The sequence below is a fragment of the Cannabis sativa genome, chromosome 2 (assembly GCF_029168945.1).
Source record: "Cannabis sativa cultivar Pink pepper isolate KNU-18-1 chromosome 2, ASM2916894v1, whole genome shotgun sequence".
NCBI lineage: Eukaryota > Viridiplantae > Streptophyta > Magnoliopsida > Rosales > Cannabaceae > Cannabis > Cannabis sativa.
Window position 1 is genome coordinate 59,992,775 of NC_083602.1, and position 15,099 is coordinate 60,007,873.

A 15,099-nucleotide genomic window follows, 5' to 3' on the forward strand; every position below is an offset into this window, starting at 1 on the left:
ATTATAAGAGTAGAGAATGTAGTTGTATATAACTAAGTACTTTAAAGTTAGAATGGTTATGTGTCATGAAGAGAGAAAATCAAGGTAGTAATTTTTATTATGCTTGGACGTATAGCTCTAAGAACCTAAAGGGAATTATTAGATTAGGTGGCAAAATCCTTCAAGAGTTATTTCTTAATATTAGGAAGTAGTTTTGTACACATTCAATCAAAGAATAAAACAAGGAAAGTGGTTAATAGTTTGAGGGTCAAGTCTATAATCGTGTACATACATGCACACATCTTTCTCAACTATTTGAGATAAATCCTCCACCTTTGAATCATTCTTCAACCGAAATAGCAACAAGGAAACTTTAGGATGACATGTGTCATTTTGTGGATTATTAATTCATTTTAATTGTTTAACTCTAGTTAATTAAGTGAACCACAGTGTAGTTTGTACTCAATGTTATATAAATAAGATCTTTAGCTTTCATTTCCTTTCAAATTCTATAAAGCTTCTCAACGCTCCTCCAAGATTCTTCTAGACCGACGTTTTAAAAGTGCTTTCATTTTTTTGGTTTCTGATACCATAAAAATCAAGCAACCTCACACCATATTTCTTTTTCTCTCTCTCTCGTTTGTCCATTCTTCATTTACCAAAATCATATAAAGTACTACAGTTCATATGCTAAGGTTCAAGGGTATTATTATACCAGAGTTTCTGCTAGAACATTAAATAAAAGATATAAGGTATGTATTTTTATTAAGAATATTGGTTTAGAATTTGATTTGATGTCATGATGCCTGAGTCAAATGTTAATGTATTTATGATTAAGGTATTGTTCGAGTTGGTTTTCCTCTAAAAATTTTAAGTGCAATCAAAGGTTTCTCCACATTCGAGGTAAGGAAATTAAGTAGAAAAACATAAGTTTTCTGTATGTAATAACATTCATAGGAAGAGTGGGAATAGTAAAAGAGAAGTTAACTAAGGTCTTCTGCCTGACTCTTTATTGTTTGTTATTTAATGTACTGTATAATATATATTTAAATAATATGTTTATAAGATTCATGTTATTTATGTATGTTTACAGTATTAGAGCATGGCCATTGCTAAAGATATATATTTAAATAATATGTTTATAAGATTCATGTTATTTAAGTATGTATGTAAATAGTGTGTTTATAAGATTCACATTATTTAGTTATGATTGTTTTGTTATTTAAATAATGTATAGTAGTTTGCCATTATTTAAATTAGATAGATTATAGTTTATGTGACATGGTTTGACCGAGAAGATAATGGTTAAATACTTGACTGTTGGGTCTATATGGTAGATAGGGGTCATTTAGTAGTGGGTACGATTTTACTGAACCCAACCCTCCGCCATTTAGTCCAATAGCTCGAGTTTATTTGCCAAAATTAGACTCGGGCGTAATCATTACTATGTGATTTAGCTTAGAACCTAGTTATTAGTGACTAGTGATATGATTAAGTTTATGTTTTGCTATCTGCCTAAATATGTGCATGAGCATTTTAATTAAGGTTTATTTTTATTTATGTGACTACCTGACACACATTTCCTTACTGAGTTTAGTAGCTCACCCTTATCAAATTACCATGTGCAGACCAAGGTAACTGAAAGTTTAGAAAGCCGGTGGCGAGATGAACTTTGGATGCTTGTGTGTGTGAACTCGCTGAGGACCATATAACTGCGGGCGGTCTAGGGCGCTCTGTTTATTTATTTACGTTATTAAACTTATGTCGCAATTATTTTAGTTATTAATTATTATGTCTTTTGTACGAAAACTGGCCAGTTGTGAACATTTTCAAGTATTAAATAAAAATGCGACATTATGTTTTTCCGCGTTTAACGCTTGTAAATAAAATTAATATTTTTTATAAAAGTACGGGCGTTACACATAACAATTTTGAGTAATAACTCTACTCCTTATATCTATTTATTTCTACCCTATATCACTAGTATTTCTTTCTAAAATTTTTTATGTATGTACTATATGTAAATGCAGAAAATGTTGACAAGGACTTCGAATGGGTGGAGTTGGCTGAATGGAACTACTTCCAATACAGCCAAATCTGTCATCCAACTAAAGCTCCCCTTGTCGATGTCCACAACGCCATCGTGGGATGAGCGTTGTTAGATTTGAGGGACCGAACACGGGTGCGCCAAGCCCTCCAACAAAATCGGGACGCAAGACGGATTCATAACATTTGAGTTCCACTTAATTATGCCTAGTTGCAATTTTGTAATGGTAGTTGGTTGTTTACTTTTATTATTGAAAAATTGTAATGTTAATTACTTTATTCTAATGAAGATGTGAAAAATTGTAATGTGGTTCCTACAAATTAATTAGCAAATATAAAAGATTTCTTTATTCTAATAACGTATTTCTACGTAAGTCTTCACCTTCTCAGCGTATTTCAATACGTTCAAAGTTTTGAAAATACGTACGTCAAGGTCTGTACATAGTACGTCACTTCCAAATTTGGATAATGCGTGACCTGCGGAGCATATTTGGGTTTTATGAGAACAAATGAAAGAACATTTTCAATTTAAAAATCTTTTTGGGACATTTTTGCGTCTTCTGCTGTTGTTTTAATATTTGATATGGTATTTTTTTAGATTTTGAAAGTAGATCGTACACCGTACTGATTTAACCTTATACAGATTGATGGGAAAATATTATTAAGATAATTATTTTCATGGAAAACTAAAAAGGTAGTTGTCAGTTATTTCATATCGTACTTAGGGTTTTTTAAATAACCGCAAAGACTCTAACATGTATTGTTTAAAAATTTTGTTGGAAAGTTGAAAAAAGCTTATGTTGACTTTGTGTTGTATTGGGTATGTCTTTCCAACCCTAAACTCAAATTTCATTTGGAATAATACTTTGAATATTGAACCTCCTAGAGGCAGAGCCTTAACAACATAATCAATTAAATGAAAATATGTTTGGAACGTATTTCAATGTACATCAGAAGTTGGATCTCCCATATTTCAATAAGTTCAAGTTTGAAAATAACGTACATCAATATTTGTATAGAGTACTTCACATCGTAAATACAATATGGTATCACTTGTTTACTCAATATTTGAATATAATGAGATAATGAGATTTCTTTTTAAATGTAAACTATAATTTCGGAAATATTTATTCCTATAATAATTTAATTTAATACAGTTTAAACCATTTCCTTTTTAGGAGTTGTACTAATTTTGGACTACTACCCATTCTTAATAGTCCCCGTTCTTAAGTTGTTGGGAATTATTTAAAAATTGTCCAAATAGTGTAATCTTCTTAACCAATTATGGACTATTTGCTGTAATTTTAAATTCTAATTACTCACTAAATAAACCAGAGGATGTTTTATCACTTTTTAATTTTCTGTGTACGTCCCACTGTGTACTTACTGACGTTAAATGGGGTATTTCCTATACTTTAAATAACGTACGTCAGGGATTTCATAGTGTAATGTCAAATCAAACTCAGTACATTATGACATGCAGAACTTATGAGATTCCCTGATTTATAAATTACGATACTATATCAAAACACGAAACCTACCTACATTACTTTGGGAGATTTAGTATTTTTTGGGTTCTAATATACTAATATGACATTTTTCTTATTAAAAATTGGACAAATCAATTAGGTAAGAATTAATATGATAGTATTACCCAAAAAAATTAACAAAACTAAGTTAATTAACTATGATAGTATTACCAACAACGATTATTATGTCAAATTTTATTAAATTATTTACTACTGAAATGAGTGGATGTCATATCACATTTTTAATTTCACCATTTTAACCATGTACTTATTATTTGAAGATGGTGATGTGACATTTTTATACGGCCGTAATAACTCAATTGACTTCATTCATTATGTCTTCCTTGTGTACTAATACTTTAAAGCATTTTATTTTTACTTTAAATCTGGAAATTATTATTTAAATCATAAAACCGCACGTTTATTTGTTTTTAATATAAAAATATCACATCACATAGTACTTTTCCGATATTGCTTAGATTTTGTTTGTGGGATTTGATTGACCATCTCCTTGTATTAAAATTAGTTAACTAATAAATGGTTAAATTAGGATTTTTCAGATTGTAGTAAGTGGATATATTACCATTGTAAAAGTTTATTAACTATTAAATGGTTAAATTGGGAAAAAAAAATCCATTATTATTACATGAACCTAATCACGTGTACATCAACCCACCCAACCACTATATAAGTAAAGGTTAGGTTTTCAAAACAAAGCATTTTTTCAAACCCCATTTTACTATTACCTAAATCAAATGGACCCTTACCAAAACTTCAACCCTTTTGAAACAAGTCCTCAAAAATCCCTACCGCATCCTTTTTCTTCCACAAGACCCGTAGGTACACCGTCACGGAGTCCAAGACTCCGTTCAGCCTCCATTTCAGGATGTCTTAACTGTGCTAGGCTCAAGAGTGTTCTCCACGAACACGAAAAACTTATAAGGAAGGCACATTTAAGAGCCACAGAGGCTAAGCAGGAGTCATACAAACTGGCAGAACACCTCTACCATTCAGCCCATGCCATGCAAGAAGCCAACACTTCAAGAGAAAAATTGGAACATATCATGGATGACATTCTCGACTACACCGAGGTCTCCATACCCCACTACCCACTTCATCCAAAACAAGAATCACCAAACACTACTACAAGAGAAAGTCCTTCACGACCGAAGTCCCCGTTGAGAGACAATAGCCCTCCGTCTCAACGGAAGTTCCCTCAAGTTATAGAACTTGATTGAACATCCGTTCAGTTTCAATCGTGGTATTTTACATATATATAGTGTACTTATTTTACAACTCATCTCATATGGCTGTTGAATCAATTTTTTGTTAGGCCATTTAATGAGATTGAAGCACTTACCTCCATTATATATATATAGTTGTATTTAACGGTCTCTATTATATTATTTGAAGTTTATTTTCTTTTTGTTTGCAGTTGTGATTTCACAATTATTCACTTCACTTTTAATTCCACAATTAATTAATGAGGAAAGTGACATTAATACTCCAAATAAAACCAAATTTCAGATTTCATAACAAATACTCATAATACATTATAGCTTGAAAATATAAAATAACATAACTTGGACACTAACACAGTGCATCATTTACTGTTTTTGAGAGAAGGATCCACTCCTCCTTTGTCCCCAACTTCTATATTATCTCCATTTCGGTCCTCACTTTTGTCAGTCGAATCATTCACATTGTCCTGTTCGGGTGATTTATTTGCACCAGAGCATTCACCCTCATCAAACAATGAGCAAAAAGAATTAAGGATAGCCTCTTCATCATTATCATCATCAGAATCCCACATGCAGGGAAACTCATTAACACAACAAAGTTCTCTAACTTGCTGCCCAGTGAAGCATTGTCCCGTCTCTCCATGTAGACATAAAGCAGAAAAAGCTTTTATGAAAGATTCATAACGAATTATTTTTATGGACGCATCAGAAGTAGTGTTTTTGCTTACAGCATCTTCGTACCTACTATAAATACCTTCATTTGGTCCATTGAAAATAACCCAGTGTGGACTTGAACTCATACTTGATATATTCTAATGCTATGAATAACTAAATTACAAGTTAATTTCTCTATAAAATTGATGTTGGATTGGAAAACCTCTCAAGTGTGTTATATAAGGCGTGAAGGATAAGTTATAGTACGTTTTTTAGTTAGTTGTACTCCATTGGGCACATCCAATGTGTCAAAAGAGGGGTGGTTAAATCTCTGAATTACACAATTAAATACACGTGTACACGTACGGAGTATGGTCAAATATCAACATTATTCATCAATCCTGTTTTTCCCAAAAACCAAATGTACTGCGGTAATGTTCTAACGTACGACGATGGTTTAATTCATAAGAAGATGTAGGTCAAGGGCCCATTAATATCAGCCCAACATATATAAATGGGACCAACTACCCATTCTACTAAAAAATGTCATTACTTTAACCAAAAAAAAAAATCCTTACTTTTCAATCTTTATTTTCCACAAATAAAAAAAATGTACTATTACTTTTTACGTACGAAATGGTTTAATTCATTAAACAAGGTTGGTAAAGGCCCATTCATATAAGCCCAACAATTTTAAATGTTACCACCAACCCATACAACTCAATAAAATTTCTAAACCCTAAACTCATACAATAACCTTATTTTCCAATTAATTTATTCAAAAGTAAATGTAATTGTACTATTTCACTGTTCTAAAGTACGGAGAGAGTGGAATAGAGTTTCTAATTTTGCAAAGGCCCATTAATATCAGCCCAACAGACTTAAATATGATCACCAACCCATATTACTCTACAATCTGAGGCATTCAATCTCATAAAATCTAATTTCACTCCACTCACCACTATCTTTCTCTTATTCTTCATCTCAAATTCTTGGATATCAATAACAATCGAACACTCTACTCCAGTACATTAACGTCGAAGGAACAATTGGTTACTTATCAGTAAGTCCTTTTTTTGGATCTTTCTCGATAGCCATTCCTTACCTATTAACTTTATCATTTAAATTGTTAATTGAAACAGATACAATATGGATGTCGAGTCTCAAGCAGAGAACATGAATGAGGAACAAACCTGCGAATGGGAAAGCATAACAGCAGAGCTAAACATCACAAAACCAGTGAATGAGATTCAAATATGTGACGTCCTAGGCAAGAGTCTCGACAAACTGGGAAAATGGGAAGCATTCTACGAAATGTACGTGAAACGGATGGGTTTCGGCACAAGAAAAGATGATGTACGACGTTCTCAAGGAGTCATTGTAATGCACAGGTGGGTTTGTTGTTCCGTGGGTTACAAAAGAATCACAATAACGGAAAGACAAAGAAAAAAGAGACCTCATGATGTCACTAGAACCGGATGTCAGACAACATTACGTATTTTACTCACACAATCGTCTAACACTTGGAAATGCAAAGAATTTTGCACAATACACAATCACGACCTCGCTTCACCAAGTGATGTACAATTTTCGAGATCATACCGAGTAGTGTCCGATGGATTGCTTGCCCAAGTTAGGTCGATGAACTCCGTTGGAATTAAAACTGCCAACATAATGTCTCATGTTGCTTTGCAAAGTGGAGGTTACGAGAGAATGCCATGTCAACTTTGAGATGTCTACAACAGGGTTGTTGGTGCCAAGCGAGAAGAAAAGATAGAGACGGACTCAGAAGGAGCATTGGGATTTCTTGATTGTCTCGCAGAGAGGGATCCAAATTTCTTCGTTGTATATCAGGTGGACGAGGAGAATCGATTAGCTAACTTATTTTGGGCAGATGGAAACTCACGTGTCGACTATGTGGCTTTTGGGGATGTACTAGGGTTTGATACCACCTATATGACAAATGAGTACAATAAGCCTCTCACTGTTCCTATTGGCGTAAACCACTATTTCAATACATGCATCTTCGGGTTCGCTCTCCTCCTCCACGAAAAGCTTCCATCCTATTGTTGGCTACTTCAAAAATTTCTCGAATGCCATGGAGATAAGAAGCCAAATGTTATAGTTACTGACCAAGATGTGGCCATGAAACAGGCCATCATGGAACACATGACACATGTTACACACCGTCTATGTGCTTGGCATCTCAATACAAATGCTTCCAAAAAGGTTAAAGATCCGATCTTCTTGAAAAGATTTAAAGATCTGATGTACAACTACTACGAGGAGGAGGATTTTGAAGCAAGATGGTTAGACGTCATCGAAACCCAACAACTAACAGATAATGAATGGTGCCAAACAACATTCGACACAAGAAAACAGTGGGCAGAAACTTATTTAAGGGGTTCATTCGTTGCAGGAATGAGAACCACACAACGTTGCGAATCGATCAACTCTGCTCTAAAAAATTTTTTAGAGAAGAATTATTGCTTGTGTGAATTTGTAACAACCATAGATATGACAGTCTCAAAGCTCAGACACAACGAGACTACACATGACTTCAAAAGCAGATGCACTCGACCTCACCCACCTAATCCTACATGCTTGACCACGAACTACAACCAATGTGTTGAATTCTACACAAGAACTATGTACCACAAGGTTGCTGAGCTGCTTGATTTAGAGAATAATTATTTTCTCATAAGTCAGGAGCAAGAAGGAGAGTGGCAGATATACACCATTGGAAAGTTTCAGCATCCGGAAGTCCAATACCGAGTTCATTACTGTGAAGGCCAACGAGCACTACACTGTAGCTGCATGCTATATGAAAGTTAGGGGTACCCTTGTAGACATTTATGGGCTACAATGAAAAGATTAAACTTGAGAAGAATACCTAATACTCTTCTCATGAAGCGATGGAGCGAATCCGTGAAGACAAATCTCCACCTACATTTTAACCCCCCGGCACAAGAACAACAGCACATTTATGAGATGGCTATGTTTGAATCTCTCAATTCACTAACTTATAACTTCACTTTCTATGCAGCAAAAACAGAGGATTCGTACACGCGTGCAAAGGAAGAGATTGAACGGCTAACTCTAATGTTCAAGGAAGAATTTAAGATGAGTTCCAATCCGGAAGGAGAGACGCCACAACCTGGAAGATATCGTAACAACCCCAACATTATTAAAGACCCTGAAGTTGTGAGAACAAAGGGTACGAGAAATCCAAGGGAAGGACCGAACGGGGAGCAGATCCCAAGAAACTCAAGACATTGTCGCATTTGTCGCTCATCAGGCCATGATTATCGATGGTGCCTAAACCGTCAACAGAATACTGGATCTCAGGGGCAACAGTCTGCACACAATCAACCAACAACTGACTCATTCAATGAACACTCCAACGCGTATTTCCCGGAACCGCCTTCCTCCACACAAGAATCATACTATGGTCATTCATATAACTAGTTATTTTTAACCATTGATGTTTTAAGGTTTATGATACTAATTAGTGCTTCAAAAACTCTAGATTTATATACTTCATGTTATGTTTGCCGTGTTTAAGGTAATTATCTCAACAAATCTCAAAATTATAATTAATGAACAAATAAATTATTTTAGCCAAAAAAATTCAATCTTATAAGGTCAAAATTTCTATAGTAATTAATTTTTTTTATACACAATAATAAAAATAAAAATAATACACCAACGTAAGACTCAATATATACCAACACAAAATTTCATAAGTTATAACAAATTATTCTTAACAATGTACTACGAAACATAAATGAACGTACTCGGTACGTGATTTTTTGTACTCGGTACGTGATATTTTGTACACTAATTTTACTAAACAGCATGCAGAAACAATTAATGTACAAGGTACGTGATATAATGTACTCAACTACAATTCCAAAATTACATACATGATATGAAGTAGGGGTGTTCATTGGATCACATCCAATGGATTTGGACCCATCCAATCCAATCCAATTATTTATTGGATATTGGATTTTTCCATCCGATCCAATCCAATTGATTTGAGTCATCCGATCCGATCTGATCCAATAGATGTATTGGATTGGATCGGTTCCATCCATTGGATGCTTTAACTGGTTTTTTATTAGATTGGATTGGATCCATCCAATGAATCCCATAGATGAATCCAATCCATTTTAACCACTATTTAGGCTAATTTCATTAAAAAAAATATATATGAAAAAACATAATTTAAAACCTAATAAATAATAAAATAATATATAAAATATTAAATAAAATAATTAAATATATAAAATTATAAATATTAAATATGATTGGATGGACATTGGATGATATTAGATTGGATTGGATCGGTTATCCATTGGATCAGATGTCTCATCCAATATCCGATCCGATCCAATTGGATTTTTAAAATTTGCATCCGATCCGATCCAATTATGATTGGATATCCGATTCTATTGGATCGGTTGGGATTGGATCGGTCGGTTGGAATTGGATTGAATGACTTTCCGCACACCCCTAATATGAAGGAATGAAAATACCAAAATAACCCCACTCCCACAACATGGACCCACTGCCTACAGTATATTTGTACAATTAACTGCCACGAACAGTAAAGCTGTTGTACTTTTTTCTACATTAACTAACATAAACAGTAAATTAATTGTACCTTTTTACTTTTTAATTAAAAAAATAACTGTACAACCGGTAAACAAACCTAGAATAACTGGTTCCCAACTAAATTAAATAATTAAAAAAAAACTATTGTAACGTGGGACCTACCTGCCGTACAACGGATTCCAATCCGTGATTCACACTTCTAGGCACAAAATCGTTCGCCTATCAATTAATATGTAAAATATATTTATTCACTCTTTAATTCACTTATTTTTTATTTTTTTATTTTATTTTTAAAAAAATAATACTTTATTTATTAGCTTTCTAAACTTACGTTTTGGTTCCCATTTTTTAAATTGTTTTTAAAAAAATCATTTGAAATTATTCTTTTTTTTATTACGTTTTGGATATTTTGAATTTAAGTTTCATTTAATTTTTTCAAAATAAATAAAATGTATAATTTATTTATAAATATTAAGTTACTAATTGTGAATATATTAAGAAAAAAAAAATCCATCAATTAATACTTTTACACTATTTTTTTCACTCTCATTTATAGTTTTTATCTGTCATGATTGTATAGATGAATATTATTAAACAAAAAATTATTATTTTTATCTATTTTTTTTTTCCCACTACTAGAAAAAAAGGAATTAGACATTGGTTTATAACTGACTTCATTAAAGATAGTTCGAATAAATTTATAGTTATAAGATTCATTGCTGATATATATTCTTATTTTTTAACTTTTTAAAAATCTTAATTTTTAATAGTAAAGGGTCCAAACAAATATTACAGTTAAGAGTTTTAAAATATAAAGGGTCTGAATAGAATTTTGATATTTTGTTGTTTTTAGCAAATATATATAGTTAAAGTTTTAGTTTCACAAAACATGATATCCAACATTTAATTTTATATATAAAAAGACTCTAAGGGCTCGTTTGGAACACCGTATTAGGTCGTATTGTATTGTATTGTATTATAGTGAATTGTATTTTATGCAATATTTTTATACAAAACTATATGTAGTATTAACTTTTATAGACACCTAAATATATAATATTTTAGTATAAATTAAAGTTTAATATAGTATTATATAAAAATATGATATATAATCCAATTCAATATAATACAATACAATACAATACGGCCTAATACGGCGTTCCAAACGAACCCTAAAAGAATAAGGGCTAAAAATTAGGGTTCAAAATAGTATTAATGTTTACTTAAAATGAAGTATGAGGCGGTGATGTGGCACTCTAAAATCTCTCTAATGAGTATTATATGTTCTCTCCTTAATTCTCTATTTTCTTTAATTTTTTATTAGTTTCATAATATCAATTAATATGTAAAATATATTTATTCACTCTTTAATTCACTCATTTTTTATTTTTTTTATTTTAGTTTTTAAAAAATAATACTTTATTTATTAACTTTCTAAACTTACGTTTTGGTCTCTTTTTTTAAAAAAATTATTTTTTAAAAAAATCATTTGAAATTATTAGTTTTTTTATTACGTTTTGGATATTTTGAATTTAAGTTTCATTTAATTTTTTCAAAATAAATAAAAATGTATAATTTATTTATAAATATTAAGTTACTAATTGTGAATATATTAAGCAAAAAAAAAAAAATCCATCCATTAATACTTTTACACTATTTTTTTCACTTTCATTCATCATTTTTATCTATCATGATTGTAATAATGAATATTATTAAACAAAAAATTATTATTTTTATCTATTTTATTTTTTTCCCACTACTAGAAAAAAAAAATTAGACATCGGTCTATAACTGACTTCATTAAAGATAGTTCGAATAAATTTATAGTTAAAAATAGTTGAGTTGGGTAGGTTAAGATTCATTGCTGATATATATTCTTATTTTTTAACTTTTTAAAAATCTTAATTTTTAATAGTAAAGGGTCCAAACAAATATTACAGTTAAGAGTTTTAAAATATAAAGGGTCTGAATAGAATTTTGATATTTTGTTATTTTTAGCAAATATATATAGTTAAAGTTTTAGTTTTGCAAAACATGATGTCCAACATTTAATTTTATATATAAAAACACTTTAAAAGAATAAGGGCTAAAAATTAGGGTTCAAAATAGTATTAATATTTACTTTAAATGAAGTATGAGGCGGTGATGTGACACTCTAAAATCTCTCTAATGAGTATTATATGTTCTCTCCTTAATTCTCTCTTTTCTTTAATTTTTTATTAGTTTCATAATATCAATTAATATGTAAAATATATTTATTCACTCTTTAATTCACTCATTTTTTTATTTTTTTTATTATATTTTTTAAAAAATAATAGTTTATTTATTAACTTTCTAAACTTACGTTTTGGTCTCTTTTTTTAAAAAAATCATTTGAAATTATTAATTTTTTTATTACGTTTTGGATATTTTGAATTTAAGTTTCATTTAATTTTTTCAAAATAAATAAAAATGTATAATTTATTTATAAATATTAAGTTACTAATTGTGAATATATTAAGAAAAAAAAAATCCATCAATTAATACTTTTGCACTATTTTTTTTCACTTTCATTCATCACTTTTATCTATCATGATTGTATAGATGAATATTATTAAACAAAAAATTATTATTTTTATCTATTTTATTTTTTTCCCACTACTAGAAAAAAAGAAATTAGACATCGGTTTATAACTGACTTCATTAAAGATAGTTCGAATAAATTTATAGTTAAAAATAGTTGAGTTGGGTAGGCTAAGATTCATTGCTGATATATATTCTTATTTTTTAACTTTTTAAAAAATCTTAATTTTTAATAGTAAAGGGTCCAAACAAATATTACAGTTAAGAATTTTAAAATATAAAGGGTCTGAATAGAATTTTGATATTTTGTTATTTTTAGCAAATATGTATAGTTAAAGTTTTAGTTTCACAAAACATGATGTCCAACATTTAATTTTATATATAAAAAGACTTTAAAAGAATAAGGGCTAAAAATTAGGGTTCAAAATAGTATTAATATTTACTTAAAACATAATTTTTTCAATAAATATCAATTTTTCTTATAAAAGATTTTAATATTTTGATCAGATACAATCTTAAAAATATTTTTATAGACATATATTGATCAAAATGTAATATTCAAATAATTTTATTTATCAATTTTAATTTTTAGAATGAAAAAGTGAGATAGTGATGTAGCAATCTAAAAACAAAGAAAAAACAAAGAAAAAACAAACAAACAATAATTTAAATAAAAAAATAAGTTTAATTTCTGTAAAAAAAAAAAAAACAACATCAGATCATTTTTTATTTATTTTAGCGTTTTTTTTTAAAAAAAAAAAAAGAAACACAAATTTAAAGTTTTTTATGACATTCCTTATAGCTTTTTCCCATATTTGTAAGTTTTTTTTTTAAAAAAATGTTATATTTAGAGTAATTAAGTTTTTACGCCATATATATCAAAACATATCTTCATTTTCCCATATATTTATAAATAGCTCTTATTTAAAATTACATATAAATTGTAGGAAAATTCTACAATGCACCCCTTTAAAATAGATATATTGATGCACTCTATCTGTTTTAGCATCCGAAATAATTTTTTAGTCAAATTTTTTCTTATGGTCATGTACGTTATAGTTATTTAAGACATCCTGCAAAATTTTAAGAAATTTGAAAAAGTTTAACACGCCGAAAATTATGTTCAAATAGTGTGTTGCACGCGTGACTATTTTATTTTATACACGTGTAAAATAGACTGTTTGAATATTGTTTTCTATATTGTAAATTATTCCGAATTTTTTAAAATTTTGTAGGATATCTTAAATAGCTATAACGTACATGAATATGAAAAAAAATTAGACTAAAATTTTTTTCTGGATACCGAAACAAGTTAAGGGTGCATCAGGTTATCCCTTTTAAGGGAGTGCATTGTAGAATCACCCAAAATTATAAATATTGTCCACTAAAAATATTAGAAAATTCTATAATGCACCCCCTTAAAATGGATATATTGATGCACCCCTATCTGTTTTAGTATCTGCAATAAATTTTTAGTCAAATTTTTTCTCATGGTCATGTACGGTAGTTATTTAAGACATCTTGTAAAATTTTAAGAATTTTGGAAAAGTTTAACACGCCGAAAACTATGTTCAAACAGTGTGTTGTACGCGTGACTATTTTATTTTATACGCGTGTAAAATAGTCTGTTTGAACATCGTTTTCTATATTATAAATTATTCTGAATTTTTCAAAATTTTGTAGGATATCTTAAATGTTATGAATACTGTAAAACTTAATTTAGCCCTAATTAATTCAAGAGAATCAAACAATAAAATTAAGGAATAGCGGAAGCGTACCAGAGTCCATAGAATCGATTTTGTAATAACCTTAGATTGGTATGATCTTCCAATTTTTGCATCAAAACCTTCTCTCTGGAACTTTAGTTTTCTTGATGATGGGGATTCAAGAATACGATATGAAGCGATGCAAAAATGGGGACCAATACCTGTTTAAATTAGGGGAATTTTTAATATTATACCTAAAATTGATTTTATTTATAAAAATACCTTCAACAAAATTATTTGCACAAATACCGATATGCCACCTCAGCTCAAATACCGAAATTTAAAAAATTACCGAAAATAGAAAAAACTTAAAAAAAATTCGCTTCCAGAAATTTCAATGTTTTGCAAGTTTTAGAAAAAAAAAAAAAAGTAACTTTTTAGTTGCTTTTGATGTAAATAATATATCAATTAGTTACTTTATATTAACAAAAATTATTTGAAGATAATTTTTTTCTCATACACATTCAATTGCTTATTTTGAATCTTTGATCAGTTAACTTTAAAATTAATATATATAATAATTTTAATAATGTAACTAATTCTATTATATTTAAGATACTATTTGGTAACTTTATAAATTTTCATATTAACATATCAAAATTTTTTATTAAATAAATTTGTTATCAGTATACTATATCGTAACTTTTAAATACAGCAAAACAAAAAAAAATTATAGCAATTTATGATGTTACTTGATATGTT

General features: G+C 29.7%; 1 protein-coding gene across 1 annotated transcript; it reads left to right on the plus strand.

Annotated features, from left to right (window-relative positions):
* The first annotated feature begins 5,870 nt into the window (after positions 1-5,870).
* On the plus strand, positions 5,871-8,284 carry LOC133034411 (protein FAR1-RELATED SEQUENCE 5-like). The gene is made up of 3 exons (XM_061109493.1): positions 5,871-5,923; positions 6,592-6,840; positions 7,195-8,284. The coding sequence occupies exons 1-3, from the start codon at positions 5,871-5,873 to the stop codon at positions 8,282-8,284; spliced, it is 1,392 nt and encodes a 463-aa protein (XP_060965476.1).
* The last annotated feature ends 6,815 nt before the right edge of the window (positions 8,285-15,099 follow it).